The sequence below is a fragment of the Leishmania infantum genome, chromosome 31 (assembly GCF_000002875.2).
Source record: "Leishmania infantum JPCM5 genome chromosome 31".
In the NCBI taxonomy this organism is placed as follows: Eukaryota; Euglenozoa; class Kinetoplastea; order Trypanosomatida; family Trypanosomatidae; genus Leishmania; species Leishmania infantum.
The window spans coordinates 213,130-240,627 of record NC_009415.2 but is presented as its reverse complement, the minus strand read 5'-3'; the positions used below and the strand labels follow the sequence as shown (position 1 = coordinate 240,627).

General features: G+C 60.8%; 9 protein-coding genes across 9 annotated transcripts; all 9 read left to right on the top strand.

The window, feature by feature from the left end:
- Positions 1–260: 260 nt before the first annotated feature.
- LINJ_31_0690 (conserved hypothetical protein) lies at positions 261–6,026 on the top strand (the record flags this gene model as incomplete). The annotated part of the gene is made up of 1 exon (XM_001467292.1): positions 261–6,026. The coding sequence occupies one exon, from the start codon at positions 261–263 to the stop codon at positions 6,024–6,026; it is 5,766 nt and encodes a 1,921-aa protein (XP_001467329.1).
- A 1,203-nt stretch (positions 6,027–7,229) lies between these two features.
- LINJ_31_0680 (conserved hypothetical protein) lies at positions 7,230–8,237 on the top strand (the record flags this gene model as incomplete). The annotated part of the gene is made up of 1 exon (XM_001467291.1): positions 7,230–8,237. One exon carries the CDS (start codon positions 7,230–7,232, stop codon positions 8,235–8,237), a length of 1,008 nt encoding a protein of 335 aa, XP_001467328.1.
- A 658-nt stretch (positions 8,238–8,895) lies between these two features.
- On the top strand, positions 8,896–11,670 carry LINJ_31_0670 (conserved hypothetical protein; the record flags this gene model as incomplete). The annotated part of the gene is made up of 1 exon (XM_001467290.1): positions 8,896–11,670. The coding sequence occupies one exon, from the start codon at positions 8,896–8,898 to the stop codon at positions 11,668–11,670; it is 2,775 nt and encodes a 924-aa protein (XP_001467327.1).
- A 467-nt stretch (positions 11,671–12,137) lies between these two features.
- On the top strand, positions 12,138–15,176 carry LINJ_31_0660 (conserved hypothetical protein; the record flags this gene model as incomplete). Its single annotated transcript, XM_001467289.1, has 1 exon — positions 12,138–15,176. The coding sequence occupies one exon, from the start codon at positions 12,138–12,140 to the stop codon at positions 15,174–15,176; it is 3,039 nt and encodes a 1,012-aa protein (XP_001467326.1).
- Positions 15,177–15,700: 524 nt separating this feature from the next.
- On the top strand, positions 15,701–18,151 carry LINJ_31_0650 (conserved hypothetical protein; the record flags this gene model as incomplete). Its single annotated transcript, XM_001467288.1, has 1 exon — positions 15,701–18,151. One exon carries the CDS (start codon positions 15,701–15,703, stop codon positions 18,149–18,151), a length of 2,451 nt encoding a protein of 816 aa, XP_001467325.1.
- Positions 18,152–18,635: 484 nt separating this feature from the next.
- Positions 18,636–20,315, top strand: LINJ_31_0640 (conserved hypothetical protein; the record flags this gene model as incomplete). The annotated part of the gene is made up of 1 exon (XM_001467287.1): positions 18,636–20,315. One exon carries the CDS (start codon positions 18,636–18,638, stop codon positions 20,313–20,315), a length of 1,680 nt encoding a protein of 559 aa, XP_001467324.1.
- Positions 20,316–20,802: 487 nt separating this feature from the next.
- Positions 20,803–22,179, top strand: LINJ_31_0630 (conserved hypothetical protein; the record flags this gene model as incomplete). The annotated part of the gene is made up of 1 exon (XM_001467286.1): positions 20,803–22,179. One exon carries the CDS (start codon positions 20,803–20,805, stop codon positions 22,177–22,179), a length of 1,377 nt encoding a protein of 458 aa, XP_001467323.1.
- Positions 22,180–22,745: 566 nt separating this feature from the next.
- Positions 22,746–23,570, top strand: LINJ_31_0620 (putative C-5 sterol desaturase; the record flags this gene model as incomplete). The annotated part of the gene is made up of 1 exon (XM_001467285.1): positions 22,746–23,570. The coding sequence occupies one exon, from the start codon at positions 22,746–22,748 to the stop codon at positions 23,568–23,570; it is 825 nt and encodes a 274-aa protein (XP_001467322.1).
- Positions 23,571–24,716: 1,146 nt separating this feature from the next.
- Positions 24,717–26,342, top strand: LINJ_31_0610 (putative amino acid transporter aATP11; the record flags this gene model as incomplete). The annotated part of the gene is made up of 1 exon (XM_001467284.1): positions 24,717–26,342. The coding sequence occupies one exon, from the start codon at positions 24,717–24,719 to the stop codon at positions 26,340–26,342; it is 1,626 nt and encodes a 541-aa protein (XP_001467321.1).
- Positions 26,343–27,498: the final 1,156 nt, after the last annotated feature.

The window sequence follows — 27,498 nt, the reverse complement described above, 5'->3', positions numbered from 1 at the left end:
TTACACTCCGCACGAACTCTCCTTCCCTTCTTCGCCTGTCGCGACGCCGCCATCACTGCCTCATCATCTCCTTTGCCCTGCCTTCCATCAGCGCGGAGGGGGGGCGCGTCTGTTGTCGATCAGCTCATTGAACTGCCTGAGGTGCATCTTTGGTTTGAGCGGGGTGAGCGCGGGTACTGTCTGGCCACGTCATCGCCACTCTTCGGTTGGTCTCTCCAAAGCAGTCTTCGGCAAGCCCGTCACAGAAAACGGAAATAGGAATGCAGCCCCCTTCACCCTCGTCATGTGACTCGCCGATACGGCCTGCTGTTGTGCCTCATCAGCCCAACACCACTTCTCGCACCCAGGAGGACTCGCCACTGGGGAAGGCCAGTGCAGCGACTCTCGCAGATGCAACAACCACCCTTGGCCTAAAAACGGAGGCTTTCACGGCCACCAACGCTACCGGAAGCGTCTTGAGTGCCACTTTGCCGCCTCTGCAGGCGGACAATTCTTTTTTGTCTTCCATTGCGTCCGGTGGGCCGTCGCCTCGGTCGGAGTGGTCGAGCAAGACGCGGCAGTACGTGCTGCAGCTTTCCTCCTCATCGTATCTGTCGCATCACCACCCCTCGGCGGACAGCGAGGTACAGGAGGGTGGAGCCTCTCCGTCTGTCTCCAGAAGCGCACAAGCGATCGTGGCGAGCCGCTCCTCCATTGCACGCCTAGTCGAATCACAGACCACCGACTGTGACTCCTCCTACGCCCTTTCGCGCGCGAGCGACACGGTGCCGCCCGAGTGCCTCGCCTCTCCACCCCCGCTGCGAGGAATCGTTCGCTCTGCTGAGGTCTCCGTCAACTTGGAAGACGCCTTTTCCGCGGCCGCGGGGCCTAAGGTGATGCAGCCAGCATCTACTGCAACGCTCTGCACGCCGCCGAAGCTTACTGGAGCGAATGGCCACCGCTCTTCTCAGGCGGTGACTCCCTTCGCCATCGCTCCTGTGGCCACGGCTGCCACGCCTGCTGCCTTCAAAGATCGAGCGAACTGCAACGACGCATCCGTCTGCCCGAAAGACGCAATGCAGCACTCCGCGGAAAGAGGGGACGCCTATGCACGTCATTCACACGTGTCACCGCCTTCTACTTCCAGCTCGGCGAGCGGAGCATCCGAACTGAGCAACGACGACGGCGGAGCCAGCGAGGGCAATCGACTGGGCACCCCGGCTCACCGCAGCCTTCTGCGACGCTCCCTCTTCGGCAAACCCTCACCGGCTTCGCACACCACGAGCCCCCCACCGTCTCCGACGGCGGATGCCGCCGCCTCGAACGGATTTCGCGGCGAATACTCGCTCTCTCAGCCTGCGGCGCACTTCCCGAGCCGGTGTAGTTCACGTTCCGACACCGCTTTTGTGTCCCCGTCACAGACAGCTCTCCTGACAGGCATCTCTGACGTGGCAGACACTCGTCAGTGCCAGCAGAACCGGCAGCAAGCGCAGCAAAGGCCATTGTCGCTCGTTAAGCAGACCAAAGGCAATCCTACGCCACCACGAACTGCCGTATCGGATCATGAATCTCTCGGCAGCCCTATCCACCCACTACAGCCGAATTCCACGACGGCCTTCGACGAAGAACAAGCAACTGCACCAGCAGCAGCAACGACAGAGTTCCGCAGCAACACAACGCCGTTCCGCTCTCTGGTGGCCTGCGCCGCCGCCGCCGCGAAGGGGCCAACGACCGACATGGAGACACGGATGTTCCCTGTTGCCCTTTTGATCACCGCCCCCGTGCGACTGCAAACCGCGCAGGTTTCGCTGTCCACAGAGTCATCGCCCGCTCTTGGTGCCAAGGCCTCGCGGGAAGACCTCAGCGACGCTGAAGGGATGCTGTGGTGCGGTCTCAGCCACCCGGCTCAGTGCACAGCCTGTCCACCACAGAAGATTGAGGCCACAGTCGATGAGGTGCTGCAGCATCTTCACGAAGACTCGGGCGGTGTTGCGGCCCACCCCTGCCGCAACCCCTACAACAGTCCGCACACACCCCGTGGCTTGTCATCGGTGAGCTGCGCCAGTCGCAGTCTCTCTGTGTCTTCCTCCGGCTTCGCCAGGTCCTACGCGGCCTCCTTTGCTGGTGGGCGATCCGTTTTTGTCAGTGAGCAAGACGGGACGGCTACAGCGATCTCCGTTTCCGAAGTGCAGCCCGAAGAGTTGGACCGCTGCAACACTCCCGCATCGCCGCATACTCCGTTGGGAAACCGCACGCCTGGCCCTGTCGGACTCCACGACAACTCCACGACACAGTACAGCCTAGGGCACTCGCACTCGCGCTACCGCTCACAGCTGCTCTCCCAGTCTATCACCCCGCAGAGGTCGGCCCGCCGTGCCTTCTCTCGCCAGACGACCCCGTCACAGTCCTTCCGCTCCAAGGTCCAGAGCCTCAGTTTCGAGTCACAACAGCAGCAGTGCATATCCAATCACGTCATCGATCCCATCAAAGGCGACAGTCAGCTGAACATGTGTCGATTCCTGATCAACGGTGAACCTGCTAGCACCGCAGAGCGCGACTACCTTGCCCCCAGCCGCAACCCCTTCAGCCTGTACCGAACACTCGAGCCGTACGCCACCAACCTCTCGGTGCTCACGCTGGGCGCAGCGCCTGACAGCGCCTCCCCCGACTTTGTTCTCTCTGAGCATGACCTGTCCGAAAACCAGGCGGCTTTCGCGGCCGCTCTGCAGAGAACGGCCGTCCGCCCCGACGCGGCAGTCGTCCTGTACGAGCAACTCGTACCGCCTCCCTCGAACCCCCCAGGTGCCTCGCACCGCGCGCGGATGGAAGAGTCCACTGCTCACGGTCCCCCTGCCGCTCTCCTTATTCCGGACGTCGACACGGAAGAGCGCCTCTCTTTAGCCAACTCCTTCCTCTCCGCGAGCGGCCGCAGAGGAAAACACGGGCGAACGTGGAGCGTCTTGCTCGAACAGTACAAGGCCACCAAACCGCCTGGTGCAGCAGTCGTTGTTAATGGATGTGGCCGCCACACAACACCGCTAACGGCGCAGATGCGAGATGTGCAGTCGACCGCAGGCGTCATCCGCACGGATCCGCAGACAAACGCAGCTCCGTCTTCGTCGTCATCGTCCCCAGCAGTCCATCCTGGTGTCTCAGCAAGCTTCGCGCTGCCAGAAATCGAGCCGCTCACTGTACAGAGTTTCTTCTGCCACGGGGTGCAGCCAACGACGCCGTTGGTGGCCGCCGTCGGGGCGGCCTCCGGCAGCATACCGCTGCACGGTCCCCTGGCAACGGGAGCCTCTCCGGCCTCTTCCGGCGAGCTGCTCGATGTTTCGACAAGTACATCGTCGCTGAAGCAGCCACAGCGGGGCAAGTGTGCGACGAGTGACAGCGCCTCGCCGCTGCCACAACGTCCTACGCAAAACCCAATCAACATGGAGTCGCACTCCGAGTCCTCCACGGGCTGCGGCACGGTTTCCGCTGACCGACAGCTGCATTTTGAGTATGACGAAGGAGACGAGGAGGCGGCGTGGAGCGACTGCGATGAGGCGAGCTGTCCCTACAGACCAACTTCCGTTGAAGAGGGGGGAGCTCAGAAGGTGTTGCACGCTCGAAGTCCTCTTGACCTACGCGCAGGGGGTAGCGGCAGCACCTGGAGCAGCCACGGATCGCCAAACTGCCTTTGTCACACCGTCGCGAATGCCGGCTTCTCTGCGACCGCGCAGCCGAGTCCTGTAAAGGAACTCAAAGTGCTCCGCGTAACGAGTGCACCCCCTGCGCAGCCGGCGCCAGAGTGGGAGGCGGCCCTCGCTCCATACGACCGAGAGGCGAGGGGGGCTGCTTTGCCTCTTCCATCCCTCAGCCTGACCCGGTTGGCAAACCACTCACCACGGCTGCAGTTTCTTCCGCCGGCGCTGCAACGGCGCCCGTCATCAAGCAGAGAGGTAGCAGAGCTGTGCATCTCCTCTGAGTCTTCGTGGGCACGTGGGGCACAGGCCCCCGTGGTGGCTGGCGCAAGCGCGAGTGCCCCCTCTTCGGAGCACGCAGACACCTCCGCTACCGCACAGATCGGCTGCCGCCTGGCAGAGTCCTTTTCAGACCCATTGGAGGCAAACGACACGAGCGAGGAAGACGTGCCGGGCGATCGCTTCCAGGCACACCACGTCTTTCAATTCCTGCACAGAATCACCACGACTTGTGGAGGGAGCGACGTCCGGGAAGCGAAGCAAGAAGACGGCCGCCGCGCTATTCCGTTGTGCGTCGAGGTGAACGGCGTCACATGGCTCGCTATGCATCGGCTCAACGGCCTGCCGTATGCGGTGAAGGAAGTGCCTGCCGCAGCCTTCAACCTTGCCGAGCTACGCTGTCTCACCCTTTCCGTAAACCCTCCGTCGTGCCGAGAGACAACGAACAGGGAGTCCCCTCTGGAGCCGCGGGATCAGTACTCGGCAGTTCTCACTGCAGATGACAGGCTGGAGGCGGAAGACTGCATTGTCCGCTACTACAGTGTCAGCACGCCACCGCAGAACAGCATCAATCCAGAGGTCCATCTGTTGCAGCTGGAGTACTTCCCCCGGGGCTCGCTGTCGGAGCTTGCCAGACGTTGCAGCAGAACGCACGGGGCCTTCTCAGCGCATGAGCTATCGTCGTTCTCAGTTGGCGCTGGGGTGCTGAGCAGCCGGTTTTGGCTGGAGGCCGTGACACAGGGCCTGCGAGGGTTGCGGGTGCTTCATCACGCCGACCTCATCCACGGGTGTCCGCTGCCACTGTCGCTTTTCTTGTGTGGCAACACCCCCTCCGCTGTGCGCTTCAAGTGGAGCTGCTTTGGCAACGCGCGATCTGACGCCGACATCTACCCGACGGAGTCGCTACCGGCATGGGTGAGTGAGGCGGTGTCGCGGCTGTACCGGAGGGCCATCTCTGGCGGCTCTTCAGTCACGCCGGACGTGATGGAGGTGGCGGTGTTTTGCTTGGGTATACTCGAGGTGTTGGTAAACTGCCTCCCCGCACAGGTTCTAAGCGTGCGGCCGTCGCGTGCCTCACAGCGTCTTAGTGAGCTGGACTGGATCGAGGTGGTTGTCACGGAGAAGCACCTCGAACTCTACGCAGCGGAAAAAGAGAATGGCGAGGACATGCAAGCATTGGTGCGTCTCATGCGCTTCTTGTGGGATGTCTCGAACAGCTACAGCACGGCGGCTCAGGCGCTGGCGCAGCTTAGCGTCCGTGTCGATCCCGCCGCCAGGGTTGTGGAGCAACTGTACGAGTGCGAGCTGGCTCGCTTGACTCGCCAGCTGGAGGAGCGGCGGCGGCGCCTCCATCGCCGTCAGCAGCAAGGGCAGTCACAGGCTCTTCACAGCGCGAGCACGGCATTCTCCTTGCCGACGGACACGTTCTTTCTACGCTCCCCTGCAATGAAGACGGTTGTCGCCGGTGCCTCTTCGAGGTGCCCCGGCGAGGTTGGCGAGCTGTCATCGCCGCTGCTGCGCCCGGCCCACGATCTTGCTGTCACGCGTGCCAGCGTCTCGTCTCTCGGCGCCGCTCCGTCGCCTCCAAAGAGTCGAAACGGGACCCCGCAGCTCGTCTGCTCAGCGCGACTTCCGCTGCATCACACGCTGCTGACGCGTCCCCTCACCGTGACAGGCAGCCTGTTTCTTCCCTCCAGCACCGCCGTCGCCCCGGCTGCTGCTGCCCCGGCCCCTCCAGCAACTCTGCGGGTTGAGCGGACACTGTCGGATATGTCGGGACGAAGAGGCGGCGGCGGGATGGTGGGACAGCGAACAAGATCAGAGCTTCACCCCGGCATACTCAAGGCGGTAAACCACATGCTCGAGAATGCGGTGAAGAGCGGTGAAGATGGTGCAAGAGACGCAATTGCGGCTCTCTTGAGGCCCGCGGTGGAATCAATGTGCCAGCGAGGATGGACGACCCTGTACGCGGGGGTACCGCTCGCCGTCGCTGGGGTTGTCAGCGTTGACGCACGCGCAGGCACGAGCGAGGCTGCTGAAGCGCTCATGAAGTCTCTACGGCCAATGACCTCATTCGAGTAGTCGCTGTACGGAGCAGTGGGAAGGGGAGGGGACGAACGTTGTTCGCACGTGGAAAGAGAGCACGCAGGACAGCATTTGGGTGGGCTCATGCATGCGTATACGCGTTCTGGTGTGGTGACGGATGCATTGCGGTTGTTATCAGCGCCGGTCCGATCCAGCGGAAAAGGCACCTTATGTGTGTCCACACCACCACTACCACTACGGGTCTCAGAAGTATCTATATTTCCTTTCTCCTTGTTCAAGAGAAAAAAGGGGTTTTGACTGCCCCTTCTGTGCACTGCATGTCTTCGTGCTAGACACGTCCGACGCTCGTAGTGTCAAGGCAGCAGGAAGACAGGCAGCCGTTGTGCGGTCCCCTGCAGGTGGACTCGGTGCCTCTACTCTTCATCTGCCCCCGCCTGCCCATAGAGTATTTCTATTCCTCTGCATGTGTTGGTACGTGCAGCGCTCTTCGCGTTTCCGTTTCTTCCTCCCTTTCGCTCACCCTCGTGTGTCCCTGCCCACGCACATGGGCGTCTGCACCTCTCTTTGCGTCGTGTGAGATGATCCGGTGCCGCTGTTCCCCGCCCCCCTGCGCACCGCCCCAGCATCAGCGCTGCCCCTCTTTCTGTTTCTTTGCTGGCTCTTGCGTGGAGCGGCGCGTGTGTCCTTTCCTCGTGTCTGCCCCCTTCGTCGTGTACTATGTTGTGTGTGTGTGTGTGTGTTTTTGCTTCATCTCTGATCTTTCTCTCCTCCCTCTGCGTGCCTGGCATTGCATACCGGTTGTTATCGCGGCCTCACATGCCTCCAACGCGCGCCCATGAAACGCACTCGCGCGTTCTTAGCTGTGCCTTCATGTATGGGCGGTTGTGCGTCTCTGGGCCACAACGCTCAAACATCGCGCTTGTGCCCTTGCCCAGTGCACTGCTACAGGCACCATCGATCACCAATTCGAGAGGTGTTGCCCACCGTATCTCCAGCGCCTGTCTCGCATTCGATCGCCGCCACACGAATACACGTGAAAGCATGGCGTATGACCGCAAGAAGACTCCTCCTCATCTCCCCTCTCTCCTTCCGACTCGCTCGTGACGCTTGTCTACCTTCGCACACAGAAACACCCACTCTTCACAGCACGCATCACTCGCACACAGTGCGTATAAGACATGCGAAAGTGGTGCGGACGGCCCGATTTCATTCCATCTTCTCCGCATCGAGCCGTGGCTTATGTATCGTTGTCAGTCCGCCTTGAAGCTCTTGGAGATAAATGACCGCTACCGCATCTTTCACCGACTCCGCCCATCCACGGTAGTGGACTTGGCCGCGGCTCCCGGCGGATTCGCGCAGGTGGCGCTGGAGCTGATGCACCTTCCAGAGAACGCGCCGCAGTCGGCACTGCCTCCAATGGTCGTTGCCGTCGATCAGCGGTCCATCGACCCTATGCCGGGCCTTGTCGCCGTTCGAGGCAACATCCTCCAGCACCAGCGAATCCTGCAAACTGTGCAAGGTGCCTTATCCCTCATGAGAGCGCCAACAACGTCACCACCGCGCGTGTTGTCGTCCGCGCACACCGCACCTCAGGCGAGGTGTGTGGACATGGTCCTCCACGACGGCGTCTCTGTCGTCAAGGGGCAACGCGCCTTTTCCGTGACCTACGCGCAAAACCATATGGCACTAAGCACTCTGCTGTTGGCCAGTAAACTGTTCCAGCGGCGCGGCCTCATGCCCGACCTCCTTACCGATGCGGCGCCGCACCGGTCAAGCAAACCTGAAGGACGCATCAGTCGCAGCACCTCTGCACCGCGATCGTCGTCTGCCGTGCTTCCCGTGTGCTTCGTCTCCAAGGTGCTGCAGTGCGATCACTCTGCGCAAGTCCTCGAAGCCACGCAAGCGCTGTTTCGCTACGTCAGAATATTCAAGCCGGTTGCCTCTCGCCCAGAAAGCCTGGAAAGATATGTGGTGGCCACCGACTTCCAGCTTGCAGCTTGGCAGCGGCTGACCGCGCCACACGCGCCTACAGTGCCGCGAAATTGGCAGTGGCGTCATAAACACCCTCGCTCGACCGCATCCGTGTCCTTGTTCAGTATGCCCCCAGCGCTGGAGGATTGCGGTGATGCCCATCACATTGCTTGGAACTGTCTGGGGTGCGGGCGCACCTGCATGGGCTGCCAGCCCTGTCTGCAGTGCGGCCCCTACCGTCCAGCGGTGGGTGCAGGAGCGCGAAGCGCGCACTAAGGTGCTTTCACAGGTGGCCTGTGCTCTCTCGTGCCTCACGAATGCCAAGTACCGCTGAAGGTGGCAAGGAGCCGTTTGGTTGTGCCTTTCGCTGCGTAACATACTCGCGGATCACGGCGGCGCAGGCACTTCGTACACACACACTACGACGCCCTGCTTACTCACCATATATAGCGCCTTGTCTGTCTCTCTCTCCCCCCTCTCTCTCGAGGACTCCCTTTTCGAGTCACTCAAGCAATGGCATGCGTCCATGCATCGGTGCGGGTAACACGATGCACGCTCGAATACACGCCGGCGCGCCCCCTCCTCCCTGGCGCACTCGTGCCTTTCTCCCCATCCGTCCCTTTCTCTGTCCCCTACCCCCTCCCTCACGCTCCTATCGCACTCATGCGCTGCCTTGCACGCTTCTCTCCTTCGTGTACTTCACACACACACACACACATGCGCACACCGCTCTCCGTACTCTCTGTGGCCCCGATGGAACCGTCGACGTGGACGCGCCACTCATTGGCATAGTCTACTCGCAGGAAGGCGCACGCGTTCATCAGCTTCTATCGGCACTCCCCCACCTGCCTGCCAACACGTTCGCCACATCATCCCTTGATTGACTCACTCCTCTGTATTCTTCATATCTGTTTCCTGCTCCGGTGGATGCGAAATGAGGACTCAGCGGCTCTACTCTCAACTTGTAACGGCGCTTCGCTCTTCTTGTGTGCGCGGCAGCGCTGCGGCCGCTGCCGCAGCGGTTTGCACAGCCTTACGACACGCCAGCGCTGAAGCTGTCCTAGCGCAGCAGGAGCATGCTAATGTCCACGTCGACAGCGACGATGCACCACCGGCAGCCCATCAGGAGCATGTACAGGAGGCTGGTGATAAAGAGCCGCACCAGGCCTCACTGGTGTCTCAACTGCTGCCGTATGTGTACGGTTCCAGCGGTGTCGCAGGCGACGCGCACCTTTCTCTGCCCATCGACCACGTCGCGTTGCGACGCATCAAGAACATCATGAATGTGAAGAGCAAGCACGATTTGGCCAAGGCGCTTGACAATGTCCACCTGCTCGAGACGCCGGAGGACTGCACCCGCTACGTGAACCTGACCGCGTCCTACATTCGACAGCAAGCACGGATGGAGGAGCAGGCGCAGTCCCCATCTCTTGCGACGCGTCAGCGTGCAGCGTACTTGCAGCGACAGCTGCGAGGTGTTCGACTCAGCGGGCTGGAGAAGAGCGCGCTGCTTAGGAAGGCCTGCACCCTCGTTGAGGAACGACGAGTGCCGCTCGTGGTCGCGAGTCGGCTGCTGCGCTTCCGCTGGCCTGGTGACCTCGCCACCGTCGCTTGCGGCGTCCGTCAGTCCTACGTGATGGATTTGATCCGCAGTTGGGCCACAGAGGCGCTGCAGCAAAATGAGCTCGAGCCGCGGGACGCGCGCGCGCTCTTGAACAACTGTGCCTTCGCCTTGAAGTCCGCTGTGCGCCGACACGCGAAAGGCCAGGCGGCAGAGCCACTTAGCGACATCTCATCCTTCATCGGGGCACTTGTGATGAGGGCCAGCCAAGACGCACACTCGCCCGCGAAGGCGGAGGGGTTGATTGGCCTCATGTGGTCGGTACACTTGACGGGGTGTCCGGCGCCAGCGAGCTTCTGGGACACGATGGTGCAGCGTGTGGTGAGCATGAATGAGGCGTTGGAGGGGGAGCTCGCAAGCAGCGCGGACGCCGCAGCATCAGAGGACGGCACGCCCACCTCTGCCCGCGCCATTTCCACCTCTCCTGCATCGTCGCCGTCGTCCGCAAAAGTGCCGCGCGCGGGCCACTTCTTCAGCACTCTCTCGACCCGCCAGCTCTACCGCTTCCTCACGGTGCTGAAGCTGGCGAAGTGGGATGGCAACCCAACCGTTCTGCATCGGCTGGCAGACCAGACGCTGCGTAACGTCGCCTTCGAGTTGGAAGCAGCGAACTTCGACCGGCATGTGAGCAGCGACAGTGAATGTAAGAGGGCGGTGGCGGCGGCGGCGAAGCCGAGTATCAAGCCGTTTTCTGTTATGAACGCTGCAGAGGTACATCTAGGCACGGCACAGCAAAAGCCCGTGCGGTTACCCAAGTCAGTGGTGGCGCGCCGCATCCGGCAGGTGGCAGACCTGCATCCGGACGAGTTCCTTGAGCTGCTTCACCTTGCCGGGGATCTGGGGGTTCCATTCAGCATCTCTGCGACCCGCATGGTGGACGAGCTCCTCATTCCACTTGTGCCGCACCTCAATGCTAAGCAGCTCATTGTTCTCCTCCAGGTCGTGCGTCACACGCGAAGCCAGTCTTCGACGCTTCTGCAGGTGGTGATGGACCGCCTCGTCGAGCGTGGCGCCGCCGGCGCTTACGCGCTTCCTCTAGCAAAGGCGGCTGTGAAGGCTGCGGCGAAGGCGCCGGCCGTATTCCAGAGCTTGCGCACGGACGACTTTGTTGAACTCTTCACGACCACCTGCGAGGCACAGCATACACTCGTTCGGGCCGCGGAAGTGGCCGCGATGGGAGACATCCTCTACGCCCTCAGCAGGCGCTACGAAGAGACCTCGCTGCAAGGCCAGCGCATTCGCGAAGTGATGAATCTTCTCTGCGCACAGGTGGACCGGCTCGTTCAGCTGCAAGTGGCTTCCAGCTCGATAGCAGACCGGCTGCTGGAGTGTACCGTTCTGCTGCGCATGCGCGCCAATAAGGTGCAGTACCCAGCAGTGCAGGAGCTCCTCGCCTCCAGGGCAGTGGCAGTAGATCGAGAGGAGCGGTGCCGCGAGGCCCGCCAAGAGTGGGCCCTGAAGTGGGCCGAGACGCTCGCAGCAGGAGCGGTGGAAGGAGCGATATCTTCTCCGCGCCGCGAATCGCTGAAGTGGGAAGGGCTCTCCGAAGGGAACCTCCCGCAGGTGGCGAAGGCTGCCCTTTCCGTGTATGGTGAATTCGTGTACATATTCGAGCGCATGGTCACCGTGAAGGCGGTACTGACGGCGAAGGACTTTGAGTTGTTTGCATTCAGCATCAAGAAGGCGGGGCTCTACAGCATCTTGCAAGGAGCCCAGCTCTTCCAGCAGGGGCACTTCGAGGCCGACGTTCCGTACACAACGCCTGCCTCCCAAGCAGCCGCGCAGGGGCTTTCGAGGACTATGCCGGCGTGGATGGAGAAGACGGTCACAAACGCTGTGCTCACCAAGCTGTCCAACAGCCGCATCTCTTCGTCGGACACGGACGACGACTTTCTGAAGGTGCTGGGCCACGTGCACTGCGATGCGGCCAAGGTGGACGCCGTGATTGAGATGATGGCCAGGTCACCGCTGCGCAGACTGCAGCGCCAGAGACCAGTTTGGCTGTACATTGCCGAGCTGGCGCGTCGCTTCGGCTCCGAGGAGACGAAGGAGGCAATGTCGGCGTACTTGAAGAAGGCGCTGTACTGAGTGCCACGTGAGGGTCTAGGTAGCGAATCTGTGGAGGGCGGCTGGAGGGGGACGGCTTCGGGGGCATCCCCTCTCTCTCGCGCGCGCGCGTGCATGGCGTACTACGTGCCGGCGGACATGCAAGACGATCATGAGTGACGCGTTTGTGTTCTTGAAGGGTTTGTGGTGTGTGCGCCTTCGGATGTGGAGGGCGAGTGGCTGCCCGCGATGCTGATTTTGTCGTTGAAGATGTCGGAGCTCTGTCACACAAACGCGCCTGGGAATGCGCTCTACAAGACAAGCGTGGAGTGAAGTCCCGAGACGTTTGTAGCGCTGGTTACTCTCACAGAAGCACGCACGTACACACACACGCACAAAAAGAGGGATGGAGACAGGAGGGGGCGTGCCTCTCGCCTTTTCCTCTTGTCCTGCTTTCTGCCTTCTGCGTGGCTGGAGTCACGAAGGAGCTTCACCGTGCTCCTCCACGGATGTGTTGCGCAGCCAACTGTGTCTCCGTTGCACGCCGCCGCCTTGAATGCGTTCTCTCTCTCTCTCTCTGGATGCGCATGTCGCACTGTCCCCCGAACGGTGCCACCCACCCATCGACATGGTCATTCTTCGCTTGCTTTCCTCTCTGCCGGCTCACCTACTCTCACCAGATTTGCATTTCTATCGCTTTCTTGACAGCGATGAAGCGGTTTTCAATGGCGCCGGCGCTGCGGGCTGTCGCACCGCCGTCGCCCGGCGCCTTCGCATGCCTTTCCGTATCGTGCGGCTGCGCCTCTCACTACCAGAAGCGGTGGGCCGGGACGCAGCGACGCGTCATCCGGCCCACTGAAGAAAGCGTCGCCGAACTGATGGAGGATGCCGATGAAGAGGGTGCTTGCATCAGCACTGTCAGTGTCTCGTCCTTCGCCGCCCCCGCGCCGCTTTCGGCCATCTCAGAGTCCGCGGCGCTCTACCGGAGGGTGGCAGCAGCGGGTTTTGACGGCAAAGCGGCGCAGGCAGCGAAAAGACGCCGCAGCGGCCATGCCGGTGACGGCGATGCAAGTGCCACGGATGATGCCGCGCCTACAAAAACTACTCACGATGCAGTCGAGGCAGAGGCGCTCGCGGGGACCTCCGCAGGCGATGGCGACGACGCTGTCGTCGAGGAGGCGAGAGGGGACGAGACGTACATCCTTCAGCAGCAGCAGTACTACTACGAGCTTCCCGTGCAGCCGCTTACCGATATCGCAACCGCCTACTTGCGCTCTACAGAGAACATTGTCCTCGTGTCGCCGCAGGAGGAGCACATCCTGTTTCCTGTTCTTATGGAGCGCCTGCAGGAGTTCCACGTATCACAGCTGCTGGACATTGTCGACAGTCACTGGAGTCGGTCTACCATGCTTCGCTACGGCACCCAGTACAAGGATATGGTGCGTGACCGCATTGCTCAGCTCGCCACCGCCGCGGCGACGCAGTTGGAGGCGAAGAGGAGGAGGCAGCAGGAGCAGCAGTCGTCTTCCAGCGCGGCAGAGTCGACGTCCGCCGCTGCCGGCGCATTTGGGGCGACGGGGAGAGGTGAGGGTCACAGTACGAAGGCTAGGGGTGCCAGCGAGGAGTGCGAGGATGACGGCGCCGTGTTCGTGGCCGAGAAACAGGCAGCCGATGCGCAGCGCTCTGCTGACGCTATTCTGGCTCACGCCGAGAAGGAGATTACGTCCGCGACGGTGTACCGCGCCTTGGTGGTCATGGGAATCAGCGCGGGGCACCGTAAGCGCGACTTGGCCTTTTTCCAACTCCTCGGCAACTACTTAACCTTCTTTATCAACGACTATCGCGACCCGCATGAGCTTGTACGCGTACTGACGGCGCTGGCGCGCGCGAAGATAGTGCCGTCACCGGCGTTCCTCAACATGATTGCGCGCCGCATGCCGGTGCTGCACAAGCGCATCCCACTGGAGCCGCTGCCGGCCTATCGCGCTCTCTCCAACTTTGCACGGATGGGGCACACCTCTATGAACACGTTCCGCTTCCTCGCGGACTGCATGTTTGCCCACGTGGAAAAGCACATCAGCGAGGAGAAGAAGCAGCTCACCACAATGGCAGCCGCATCAAAGAAGCCTGCAGCTGCGACAGAGGAGTCCGATGCGAAGACAGCTCCATCTACCGCCTCGGGCTCCGCAGCCTGCATGGATCGCGCGCAGAGGTGCAGCCAAGAGGTGCTGGAAAAGGAGCGACTGCGTCGCATGTGCGGGCTGAAGCCGTCTATGTTCACAAGGTGGCTCGCCATCCTCGCTCGCTTCAACGCTCCGCATCAGCAGTACCTGCGCCCTCTCATCAAGCCGGTCATCTTGCCGATGCTACCGTACTTCCCACCACCAAGCTTCACTCGGCTGGTGAGCACGACGCGTGTGTTCAGGTCAACCGATCGCGCTCTCGTGGACGCGCTGGTGGGGCGGGTGTGCGATGTGCTCGCGCCAGCCGGCAAGCTGACACGCGTGGATGCGATGGAGTTGCTGCGGCTCATCTCTCAGGATGACACCCCCGTGCCTACTCAACTGGATCGCGTCCTCCAGATATGCAAGGACTACCTTGGGAGCTCGACAAGCACCTACACGATGGAAGAGGTGGCTCCGAGCAGCGCCGAGCGGAGCGCAGCTCCGCGGCCACGCGGCACAGTCACGGTTGTGCCGCGTCCGCGAGACATGTGCAACGTGGTGAAGCTGATCGGCTGCTTTCAGAAGCGGGATGAGATCCCGCTCGAGTCCCTCACCCCGCTGCTGGAGCTGACGGAGGACTTTGCAAAGCGCCTCGCGCATCTGATGGAGCTGTGCGTTGTGTCACTGACGCAGGTGGATGCGTTTCTGGAGCTGTGCCAGCGGCACCAAATTCCAGATGTATCGGGGGCGTTGGAGCAGCTAATGCGGAAGCGACGGGATGTGGTGCTGCAAGCCAAGCGCTCTCCAGAAGCGGCGGCGGAGGATAGGGGCGGCAGAGGCAGCGCCACCGACGATGAGGAGGCCGAGGAGGCGTACTACGGCCAGCTGGACATCGACGTGCGCGAGACGTTCAACAAGATTCTCCTTACAAACGACTGGAATACCCACTGCCGCTACAGACCACTGCCTGGTCCGCTGCAGGTGGACTTCCGCAACGAGCTCACCAAGGTGTCTGCTCTCGAGCTTCTTCAGGCGGTGGACTTGTTTGCCAAAGCGTGCCCAGGTGCTCTGCAAGACGCGCCACGGCTCTTTCTCAGCCGCAGCCTACTAGAGAAGCTCGGTAAAGAGGGCGAGGTGGTGGTGGAGGAGGCAACGAACAGCCTTGTTATTCGCCAACCCCGTGCCGAGCTTCTTACTCGCGAGGATTTACAAACGTTCACGGCGCTGGTGGAGCGGACACCGCTGGAGGCAGTGCGCACCTCTCCGGTTGTGTGGGTGTTCATCAAAGAGAAGGCCGAAAGACTCGGCTTGACTTCCGTCGAGGCAACGGCCACGGCGCGCCTCACCGAACTGCATGGCATGGCGCGGAGAGCGTATGCCTAGCGAGCGATCCTGTGCTGGCGAAGATATCGTCGCCGGCTCGAGGTCCACTTGGCGTGTTGGCATCGTGGTGTGCTTGGTGTGTTTGTTCGGCTGTTCAAAAAAGGCGAAAGAAATGGACGATCCAGAGATGAGGGAAGGTGAAAAGCCCCCAAAGGAGGGCGAAGAACAGGAGCGGTGGGCGTGGGCACACGCCTCTCTCTGTCGCTCTGCCCCTTCTTTCTCCACAGTTGTGTAAATCGTGACTCCGCCTCGTGCCCCCGCGGGTGCGCTGACGGGAGAGCCGCGAGATATGTGATGATGAGAAACCGCAAAAGGCGGGGGGGGTAGCCGTGCGCAGAACAGCGCTGCTTCGCCCCACCCTGCACATGACACCCACGTGCTCCCGCCTCTCTCTCTCTACCGCACAGCACAGGACTACACGCTCAAGCATAAGTGTGGAGGAAGGCGTCTTAATCACCTCTTTTCTTTTCGCTCATGCTCAGGCATCAGAGCTGCAATAATCGGCGCTGAGCACGACAGCGGTCATGGATGCGGCTGGTGCTCAAGAGGACTCGGGCACAATTCCATTACAGCTCGATATTGGCTACGTAGATGTGCCACGTGATGCGTGCTTTTCCTGGCTGCAGCGCAAGTACGCCAACATCAAGCCTGTAGTGGAGACGTCTTCTGCAGGCTCGAAAGGAAAGCAGCTGCGCATTGATTCAGCCCTCCTGCAGCGCCTCGAGAACGACGTAGTGGCCTGCGATGAGCTGCGTTGGCGGGCCTTTTCCTTCCCGTCGCACCCGATTCATCCTCTGAACGCCAGCTACCGGCATGATCCTGGCAGGAATGCTGGCACGCCAGCCACGGCGGTCGAGATGCATCGCGCAAAGCAGTATTCCTCGAACGGTGCGGAGCACACCACAAACGGAGCGAAAGGGCCCTGCACCCTCGTCATCAGCACCCGGGCGGATAGTGAGGCGAGGAGGCGCGCCAAGAAGGAAACGCGCAAGGCAAAGGACAGCTCCGCGGCTGCCATAGTGGCCACCAGCGGTGGCCCCACGCCAAAAGTGGAGGATCTGCTGGAAAATGCCGTCCGGAAGGAGAAGCAGGCATACTGGTGCCGCGTTCTGGGCGAGGAAAACGTCGACCACGAAACTCCCAGCTCGTCCGCCGGGGCAGAGCGGTGGATCCCACGCAGCTGGCGACCACTCCTGGGAGGCTATGTGAGCGCGCCAAGCCGCATCGATCAGGCGCGCTTCCTCATATTTCCGCAGTCGGGGCACCCCGTCGTGGATACGCGTGACCCAAAAGCGCTCTCCAGCGCTCCTGGCAAGTCGCTGGAAAGCCCGCAGAGTGTGCCGTACTACGTGCGCGGCAGCGCGAGCTGGGAGGTGGAAGAAAACAACCCGGCTGCGGGAGCCGCAGGGCCGGCGCGTGCAACTTGTGATGAACCGAGCGATGAATCAGCGACGCGGGGGGGGCTGCATCACAGCCTCACCTATGCGCTCATCAACCCGGCGACGGCACCAGAGCACCGCAACTGGGCGGACACGGTGGAAGTCTCTGTCGCTCACCAGCAGGCCCGCACGGAGCGTCAGTATGCACCTGAAAGGGCGAAGGTGCAGCGGGTGACGCTGCTGGAGGACTTGGTCTCCGTCAAGACGAGCCAAGGCAACCCACGCCACAGCACCCTCATTTCCGCGACCCGCGCCACGGTGCTGCACAGTGGCATGAAGCACCAGCGCGCGGTCTCCGCACCCTCCTCCATTTCAAAGAAGTATTCCAAGAAGGCGATGGCGTCAGCGGGCCCAGACGATGCATTATTCCAGCTGCGTATCGAGGACGTCTACGACAGCAGTGTGCAGCACTTTGCGCTTCCCGGGATCTGGCAGCGTTGGGTGCGACCTGCTGCAGCCAGAGTCTTCACGAGCGAATCTGACGGAGCGACTGGCTCGCACTCGCTCGACGATGCGCCACGCGGTCTCTATCGCATGCGCTGGTCAGGCGGGCCGGGAGTGGAGCTGTGTCACATGGGCGGTTGCACAAACGGCGCAGAATCGGCGAAGTCAGCCTCCGCGCAGTCATCTCTCCTGACCATCTTTGGCAAATTGTGCTCGGAGTCGTGGGTGCAGGTGCCTCTGTCTTCGCGGTGGACGCTGACGCTGCGCAACCAGTCTGCCGCGGTTGTGCCACTGGAGGCGGGTGCTGTTGTGGCTCCGCCATCGGTGGCCACCGAGGGCACAGGCTTGGAGTTGGCGAACACTACTCCATCTTCGGCCGAGGCAAGCGGCTCTTGGATGGAGCGAGTTTGCACGCACCCGTACTTCTGGGCGACTCAGGGGCCTCGGTGGGACGCCGCTCTCGTACGTGGCTTCAAGAACGACTACAACGGCCTCCATCACGCACGGCGGTGGTACTCGCTGGTCTCAGCGGAGCTGACGCTGAATGGAGGAATGCAGACGGGAAACAGCGCACGCGTGAAGAGGAGCCGCGGCGCTGCGGCACCGCCACTACAAGAGAACGACAGCTCCGGTGGCGCCAAAGAGAACAGGACGGGGATGGATGAAGGAAACGCGGAAGACTCGACGCCGACAGCTGGGAGCCGGTGGAGGGGCACCTCGCTGACGGCCTTCGCCAACGCTTGCATGGTGGACAGCGTGAGCGACTACCCGCGCGCCTCTGTCGGCTTCTCCTTCGCCTCGCAGATACCTCGTCTCGCCGTCACCCCCTTCAACGAAATTGTCCCTCGCAAGTTCGAGTGCTCGTTGAGCTGGTTTGCCGCCTTCCAGCCCCGCGCTGGCGAGGCAGCGAGCGGCAAAGGCGTGAATGGAAGCGCCGGGTTTGGGTGGGGGCTGCAAAGCGGGCTCTCGAATGCTGACTCCTCCGCCGCTGAGCCCGCAACGGCAGCGGGCGGCATGCCGTTCCTGCGTGTGTCGCCGGTGGAGACGTTCCAGCACCTGAGGTGCGGGCTGACCTGGCGTTTTGACGACTGAGAACGCCCACAGCGGCAGAAGGGCAGTACCGAGCAGGGGGATAACAGGGGGGAGGTGCGTGTGTGCGCGCGTCGCGGTCACAGGCACCGGATCATAGGAGACAAAACGAATGAGAGCACAGGGTGCAGCAGCAACGTAACGTGCGCGCGTGCGAGCGTGTCATGACACGGCACGAGTTTGACTTCTCCTTGTTTCCCATCCTTAGCAAGGGAGGCGAGAGGCGCGACTCCCATGATGTTGTAGCACTATGGTGCGGCACAGCTCACGCAAACACCTTATCCCTCTATGCACCGCCGTCTCCGACTTTCCCTCCAGAACTTCTCGCGTATATTTCCTTTGCATTCCTTTTTTTCTTTGCGATTCTCGTGTGTGTGGGCGCATCTTTATCACCCATCCTCCTCCCCGCCTCCTCACGTGGTGCTCCCAGCACCACTTACCGTGCCCTCAAACACCAAGCTGCACGGCCATTCGGTGATGGAGAGACATGCCCCGCCCTCAGAAAGCGTCGCTGGAGCGGTCCAGACAGCAGGAACAGCTCATCCACAAGAAGACGATGAAGGCGCCTCCATTGACGTCGACACCGGCGACTGCGCAGCCGCTGCAGACGTGTTCCTCCCTCCTCCACAAGGCGAGCATGTCGCAGCCACGTCACACTGCCGCGAGAAGCGGAGGCAAGGTGCATCAGCTGAGGATCAAAAACAAAAAGTCAAATCCCAACGCCGTGACCCCCTTCAACCACCGCGCACGCTTCACGAAACTGAAGCGCGGCATCCACGCGCAGCGGCAGTGGGTGCTGGACTGCTTGCCGACAGCAGAGCCGCACATCAGCGCTGGTGCAGTTCCACAACTGGAGCACTTCGAGGCTTCTCCGGTTCTCTCCAGCTCCTCATCCTCTACAAAGGAGTGGGCCAGTGACAGAGAGAGTGACGGTGACCCCTGTGCTGACGTGGGCACGCGCAGGGAGTGTCTCTATTCCCAGGCAGCCGTCAAGTGCGCCGTGGCGGCGATGAACTCACTCTACGCAAGTCTGGACGCGGCCATGAAGGGTCGCCGATACAGGCAGGCGGGGAGGCTGAAGAGGCGCATTCACGCTTGCCAGCTGCGGCTGCGGCGTGAGTTGAAGGCCCGTGCGCTACAAGGCCCCTTGAGAAGCGATGTGGGTAGAGTCAGTCGAGCACTGTCTGATACAACTGGTACGGATGTGCAAGAGACGCGCACAACGGTTTCTTCCGGCGACGCTGCGCTGCCGTATACGTACCGGAGCTTTCACCCACCCTCGACATGGCTGGGTGTGGGCCAACACCCGCGCAGCGCGTGGGTGGATCAGCGCACCGGCCGCTACCCACAGCTGCGCGCCGAAGCGCACCTTCAAGCGGTAGTGCGTCACTTCATGAATGGCGACGTAGCAGACCTCGACACCTTGCCCGACGCATGCAAAACAATGATCCCCGCCCCGTCTTCGTCGCCGCCGAGCACGGCGCTTTCGCGGTCACAGCGTGCAATGAAGTCCTCGCTCTTCGCTGCAGCCTACTGCACGAACGTACTCACCGACGCGCTTGATGACCTCTGCTTCACGCTGCTGCAGGGTCTCTACAAGGAGCAACGCGACTTGAAGCAGAAGCAGCCGCTGCAGTTCAAGGCGAGGCAGCGATACGTTGTGGGCTTTCAGGAGGTGCTGAAGTGTCTAAAGGCGGGGCGCGTGCGGCTTGTTCTACTGGCGACAGATGTCGAAGCGATCGAGGTTCCCGTCTCGGCACCACCACCACCACCACCTCAGCCCTCAGTCACCGCGCCTGGTGTTCATCGGACGGCCTCGCCCTCTGCGCGTCCAGCAAGCAAATCAACACGGAAGAAGGCGTTCCAGACGCTGCACGAAGCTGTTCAGCTTGTGCAGCAGCTCTGCGGAGTTACCGGTCCTGCCGAGCGGGACACCGTCGCACGCTTCAACGGCCACAGCACCCGAGCACCGCCCCTCTGCGTGTCCTGCCTGTCACGCCAACGACTCTCCTACGCGCTGTACGCGAAGGGCAGCAAGGTGGGCTGTGTGGCGGTGCTGCAAGCTGAAAAGAATCGCGAGGCTCTCAAGGCGGTGATGAGCTACGCGCGATACTTGACGACCGCCTACACAGCAGAGATGGAGACGACCATGGTCGAAGAGAGGTGAGAAGTGCCGTCGTGAAGGTGGGAGAATGGCGAGGCTCTCCCGAACGAATTCGGCAACCGAACACGGTGTGGGCAGCAGTCAGTGCCGTATGCGTTTGTGTGAAGAGGAAGAGGCGAAGTGGCGCAGCCCCCTGCTCCTGCCCCTGCCTCCGGCCCCTCACACTGCTCTGTTCTCGCTAAAGAAGGTGGGCACGGTGTGGTGAGGCCGCCGTGATGAGATGTCGAGGCGGGAAGTAAAACAAACATCCGCATGCTGCTGCGGCTCGCCGCTATGTCCGTGGAGTGCTCGAGACTTGCATGCTCATCATCAATGCACGAGCTATCTCTATCTTTCCCTCCCCCCTTCTGTGTATCTCTCGGAAACTGGTGCGCCTTGCTCTCCTCACCTCCTCTGTTTTCTCCCCGCTCCTGCACAGGCAACTGTACAGTATTAGACGCTTGATAGGCAGACCACGTACGCCTCCTCCTTCCCACACACTACTCAGAGCATGGGTTTCACAGCCTCAGAGGCATCTGCGCCGCCACACCTGCTATCGGATAATGCGGAAAAGCACTTCGCTGCGGACATCTACGCCTTGCATCACCGTCTCGGTCGATGTGTGAAGCAAGTAGAGCTGTTAATGTCATCCTCGACAGGAGGCTCTTCTCCATCCCATCACAAAGGTGGCCGTGCCAGTACTTCTTGCGTTCGGCGTCTCGGGGAGCTTCTTCGCGAAGCCAGACGGCTCGAGAAACGTGTCGCAGAGGCATCGCTCACTAAGACTGGAAACACGCAAGAGACGGCGGAGCCAGCAGACGACGATGTGACTTCTCCCCTGCGGGCGTACTACCGGCAAGAGCTGCCAGGGCGTCTCACCCACCTTCTGCAGGATGCCGACGCTGCACAGCGGCTTCTGGCGCAGTATCTCTCGCAAACCCCCACACTTGCGCATCTCCCTGTCAGTTGTGTGGGCACTGCCCCTCGTACGCTCGAGTGCGGCCTCACCGCTGTCGCTGCGACCTCCTTCAGTAGGAAGTGCCACATCTACGTGGATGTTGTGCCGCCTCATGCAGCGTGCATTCCGCCGGCTGCAGTGCACTTCATCGAAGGCGCCTCTCCTGCTGGAGCTGACGTGCAGGACTCGTCACTGGTGCGAGGGAGCGTAGCCCAGACGAAAGAGGAACCCGGTTTCAGGGAGAGAAGAACCAGCGCTGCGGCGTCCTTTGCGGGGTATCCGTTCGGCACGTCCTCTGCTGTCGGTGCCGCCATCACCGCAGAGGACCGCATCATGGAGGACATCCAGCAAGCCATTCACCAGATGAAAGACGGCGCTCTGCAGATGAGCGCGCTGATGGAGCAGGAGAAGGCGAAGATGAAGTCCGCCGCCGACCTTTTGTCGGATGGCGTGGCCAAGGGTCAGGCCCACATGCACGAACTCGATCGCGTCTCCTATGTGGCCGAGGCGGCGCGTGTTCCGTGGACGCTAAGGTTCGTGCCGGGCATGCCCATCCTGTGGCGCACGGTGCTACAGCCAATGTGGGCCTTTCTCAAGCAAGTGCTTGTGATGGCGTCCATCATCGCGGTGACGGGCTGCGTGTTGCTGCTCATTAGCGTTGTGCCAAAGCCGACGGTGTATCGCAGACATCGGCTCTGCACCCACGACAGCCGCGCATCTCCTCCCCAAAGCACTGTCGCCTCGGCGACTGGGCCAGTGACCACTGCCGCGCCGCCTCTTTCAGAGGTGCATGTCTCGCCGCCAGCACCTTACGAGGCAGAAGAGCCCGTGGCGATGGACTCCCCAGCCCCAGCAGAAACTGTGCAAGAGGTTTCGCCGCCGTCGTCTCATGAGGAGAACCTTAACGCTGAGTTTCGGGATGACTTGTGAGCCTCAAAGGCGTCACAAGGACGGCTGTTTACATTGGGCTTGGTGGCGGTGCCTACCTGTACACGTGTGCACATGCATACGAGAGGCAACGAGTCGATGACGCTCCTCTCCACGGCAGCGTAGCTCAAGAACAAAGAAAACGCCATACTAATAATGAAGGCGTCCCTCGCTCTCTCCCTTGTTAGGCGAAGATGAAGGATCAAAGGATGCTTGTGCCGCCGCCTGTTGTGAATCCTCCGCTACACGGGGAGAGAGAGACACCGGCAGTGTTCATGCCACCCCGTCTCTGGCTGCACATCTCCTCCCGCGTCGCCTCTTCTCCATCCCAGTCCTTTCCTCCCCCTGCATCCACCCTCTGTTCATCGTGCGCCAGAGAAGCGCTTCCTGCTCAGGAAAAAAGAAAACGCGGCAAACATAGTCACTCGCATTACGCAGCAGCCAGCCTCTCTCTCTCTCTGCGTGTGCGTGTGCCTCTCGAGGACGCTTCTCGCTTACACCCCCCCCTCCTCCTCCCTCTCCTTCGATAGAAGCGACTAGAGGCTCACTCACACACCAACCTCTACGCCATGGAGCCTCTCTACGCCAAGATGGCCTCCTTCGACATGGAGGCGCTGACGCCGGCGCAGAAGTACGGCATCCAGGCCGCGTTTCTGGGAATCATCTTTGTGAGCTTCGGTGTGTACAGCAGCGTCGTCATCCCTGTCATCGCGGCGGTGGTGAAGGGGCGCATTCCCGAGCGTGTGAAGCCTCTAGAGAAGCTGACGGTGAAGGACAAGTTGTACGTTGGTTTTGCCAAGGCGGTGACCGCCGTCTTCGTGTACCACACGTACCAGTTCATCCGCAACACAGAGGTGAGCCGCATGTCACCCGACTTCCTGGACGGCCCTGCCGTGGTGCGGTCGGTGCTGTGGCTGCCGGTACACCTGCCGGCGCTCTTCATTCTCTACGACTTCTTCTACACACTGTTCCACTGGACCCTTCACTGGCCCCCCATCTACTCCCTCATTCACAAGCATCATCATCGGCAGATGTCTCCCTTTCGCGGCAACACCGACGCCATCAATGATAACCCAATCGAGTACGTCTCGGGCGAGTACCTGCACCTGCTGGCGCTGTACCTGCTGACACGCTTGACGCCCGTGGGCCAGGTGCACGCACTGACGGCTATCATCTTCATCTTTCTTGGCGGCACTCTCGCCAGCCTGAACCACACCCGCGTGGACTTACACATTCCGTACTTGTTCAACGTGAAGGCACACGACTACCACCACCGGCAGCCGCGCGTCAACTTTGGGCAGTACATCATGCTCTGGGACTGGGTGTTTGGCACCTTCCAGGCCGAGGGGCTGCCCTCGGAGGAGTCGGCGAAGAGCCTCAAGAAGGCAGTGTGAAAAGTCGACATAAAGTCGGACCAACGGCAGGCGCAGGCGGTTGTAGAGGAGGAGCGGAGAGCAAGGAGCCTTTTTTTTTGGATGGGTGGAGGGGGAGGGGAGGAGGCTCCCCGTGTGCGATGCAGCGGAAGGGCCGAGGGCCCTACCGCCATATACGTAACCTCTCTGTGCCCCGCCGTCTCTGTCTCTTCTATGCGCCTCTAGCCTTCACGCTTGCAATGCCTTTTGTTACTTACCTTGTTTCTTGTTTCGCTGTGTGAAGGTGCACACACGTCAGCTCTCACAACCACGTGTCCGTGGACCGGCAGAGACACGCAACACAAAGAGAACAAGAAACTTCACCTTGTCCCTCCTTGTTTCTCCCTCGCGACCGTCTGCAGCGAGGCGGCGGCCACGCTCCTCGTGGCCTCGCCCATTCCCCTTTCAGAATGTGGCGCACAAGCCTAGTACGTTGATGTGTAGACATCAGAGGTGAGCCGCAGGTGTGCGTGGAAATCGAAGACGAGGGGGTCAAACACCCGTAAAACGGAAGCAAAATGTGGAAGCCCTCTTCGCCGAACTGCGAGCAGAAGACGAGCGCCAAGATACCCGAGGCGGGCAATCGGGTGTATCTGTATGTCTCCACCTGTGCAGTGGTGTGTGTGTGTGTGTGTGTGTGTGTCTTTGTTGCTTCTCTTCATCTCTCTTTCCTTGGACCGGCAGTGCATGTAGGAGACGTTGCATTCCGCTGAAGAGACGATGCCCAGGCAGGCATGGTTGAGGCGGGCGCGCATCGTTCGCGCACCCATGCCTGTTGTACCGTGGGTCCTGTGTGACAGCCACGGCGCCGTCCTCTTGAGTGCCTGAAAAACACTTCCAGGTCGGCAGTGGCCCCTCCCCCCGCCCCCGATAGCACATGCATGATGCTCTCTCTGCTCTGTTCTCCACCTCCCTCTGGCCCTATTCCATTTCTCCCTCTCTTCGCTGCATGCCACGCTCGCGCTCACCCACCGCACACCGACATCCTGCTGTAAATGCAGCTTCTGCTGTGAGCTTCCTCTGCTTCCGATCCGTCTCGCCTGCTCTGCATAGGCGTATTTTCTCTTGTTTTTCTGCACCGTCTCGCGCGACTTTTTTTTTGGTTTCTCTCTCTCCCACGACACAAGCATGAGCACGCCGAATCCCCCCGACAGAGCGCCGTTGGTGAGCAATGCACAAGGCCTGCACCAGCGCGAGGATGATCAGCAGCAGGAAACCGCCCCCCGCAGTGTTTCCGTCTTTTCGCAGCCGCGGTCGATGCACGATAACGGTGAGAATCTCAAGGAGGACGACTACAGTCGCCGCATGAGCATCAACTTGTCTAACATCGACATGGAGCCGCTTGGCGTGTCGGAGGTGCTTCTGGATGGGCATCGGTTGCACAAGAACGATGACACGCACGGGGGCAGTCACCTAAAACGCGTGTTGGAAAGCGGGGAGGAGGGCGACGAAGCTGACCAGCATCCGCCAAAGCCGCCCGGGACGTTGCGCAAGGCGATTCACGTGCTGCGTTTCTACTTCAACGTGGTCGTGCCATTTGGCGGCTTCCTCGCCACCACCTTCAACCTTGCCTCCGCCACTCTCGGTGCCGGCATCATCTCCATCCCCTCCGGCTTCAACCTGAGCGGGGTGATCATGTCCTGCGTCTACCTCATCCTGGCTGCGGCTGGCACAATCTACTCCATGAACCTTCTGGCGAAGGTGATGGTCAAGACAGGGCTTCGGACCTATGCCCAGTCGGCGCGTGTGCTGCTCGGCCGCGGCGCCGACTACTTTCTCGCTGTGCTCATCATCATCCAGTGCTTCGGTGGGTCTGTCGCGTACATCATCGCAACGAGCACGCTGCTGAGCCCCATCCTGAATGCCCCGAGCGCGCCTGCGTTCCTGAAGACAAAGCAGGGCAACCGCATCATAACGTCGGTGGTGTGGCTCACCTTCATGTTGCCGCTCGTGTTTCCCAAGAAGGTGAACTCGTTGCGCTACGTGTCCACCTTTGGTGTGCTCTTCATTGTGTACTTTGTGGCATGCATGATTGGGCACTCCGCCACGCATGGGCTGCACAACCCATCGATTCGAAGCGAGATGCGCATGATGCGCACTGGCAACGAGGCGCTGGAGGGCCTCGGCGTGTTTCTCTTCAGTTTGATGGTGCAGCTGAACGCCTACGACATCTTCTTTGAGATGCAGCACAAGACGGTGCTCCACTTTACCCTCTACACAACCATCGCCACTGGCATGTGCGTGCTGCTCTACATCCTCTCGGGCATCTTCGGCTACGCGGATTTCGGCTCCAAAGTGCGAGACTCGGTGCTCTCCCTGTACGACCCCATCAAGGAGCCCTACATGGCGGTCGGCTACATTGGCATCGTCATCAAGATCTGCGTTGCCTTCGCCCTCCATATGATCCCGTTCCGTGACGCCCTCTACCACTTCTTTCGCTGGACGCCGGAGGAGGTGCCGTACTGGAAGCACTGCCTCGTCATGGCCGTTCCGGCGACAGCCGCGCTGCTTTGCGGTCTCTTTATCCCGACCGTCAACACCGTCCTGGGACTGCTGGGCTCCTTTTGCGGTGGCATCATCGGCATGATTATGCCAGCGCTGTTCTATATGTACACTGGTGACTTCAACCTGCGCGAAGTTGGCCTGCTGAACTACGTGGCCACGCACCTGCTGCTCGTCGGAGGTGTTGTTTCAGTGGTCTTTGGCACCGTCACCACCATCTACAGCACCTCCCAGAGATCTTTCGTCTCGTAAGCGACGCACATGGGGGAGGAGACGTGGGAAGGAACAGAAGCGTGGGTGTTTACTTTCATTTTTTTGCGTGTCGTTTTCTTCTCTTGTAGGCCCGCACCGAGTACTGCTGAGCGTGCGTGTGTCTCCCCTTTCCCTCTTCCCATGAACTGTACATTCGTGAAGCATGTGCGCGATCCCCCTAAAACGGCGGTGAATGGACGTGAACTGCGCTCTTCTAGTCAAGCAGCCACGATAACCTTCGAGATGAGATGTGGAAGAGAGAGAGCGGATGTGGAGAACACGAGGCATACGGAGGTGTATGGTTAGCGTGGGAGTCTCTCTCCAGACATACAAGCACGGTGCTACTCGAATGGGCGTGACGTAGAAGCGCCAGGCTGAGCAGAGACGTCTTTCGCTTTTCCGTTTTTTTTCCTTCGCGTGTCGGCGACGACTTTTTTTTCTTTTTCGGTCTTCTTTCTTTCTCTCTCTGTGCCTTTCACTCGTGGCGCTGGCTGACGCTCACGACGATGCGCCCTGTGCAGCATCGCTGCGTGTGCGTGAATGCCGGGCACGGGCTCATCGCGTTTTTCAGTCTTCTGTCCGTTTACGCTACCCGTTTTCTCTTTTCGGAAGTGAGGGTGGGCAGTGGACGTTGGCCACGATGATATCGGTCTTCTCCAACAGCTCTCTCTCTCTCTCTCCTCCACACCAAGGCAACTGTGGCTCAGCGTGTCGCTTCCTACCCCACCCCGGACTCCCACTATCGTACCGCCAGACACGGCGGCAGTGACCTCGTCGTGTTTGTGCTTAACTGGACCGCTGGCATGTCTCTTTTCCCGTGTGCCCCTCTTTTCCTTTCACCGCTTTCGTCTTCTAACTTTCTTCTGTAAAGTTGATCGATCCAGTGTAAAGACAGACGATCAAAGGCCGTGTGTGTATATCTGCATATCATCTCCGTCGTTGCGGAGTGGGCGGATGCGTGTCGCGCCTCTCACCTTATTCTGCCGAGCCTAAGGCCTTCCCTCTGCAAAGAGGGCCTGACGTTCTACACAGGCCCTCTTTTTTAACTTAGTGAAGAAGCGTGTCGTATCTCCAAGGGTGCATTACACACGCGCAGTGGATGCGCGATTACGGGGACAATCTCCCCACCACCACCACTATATATGGCATGCAAGAT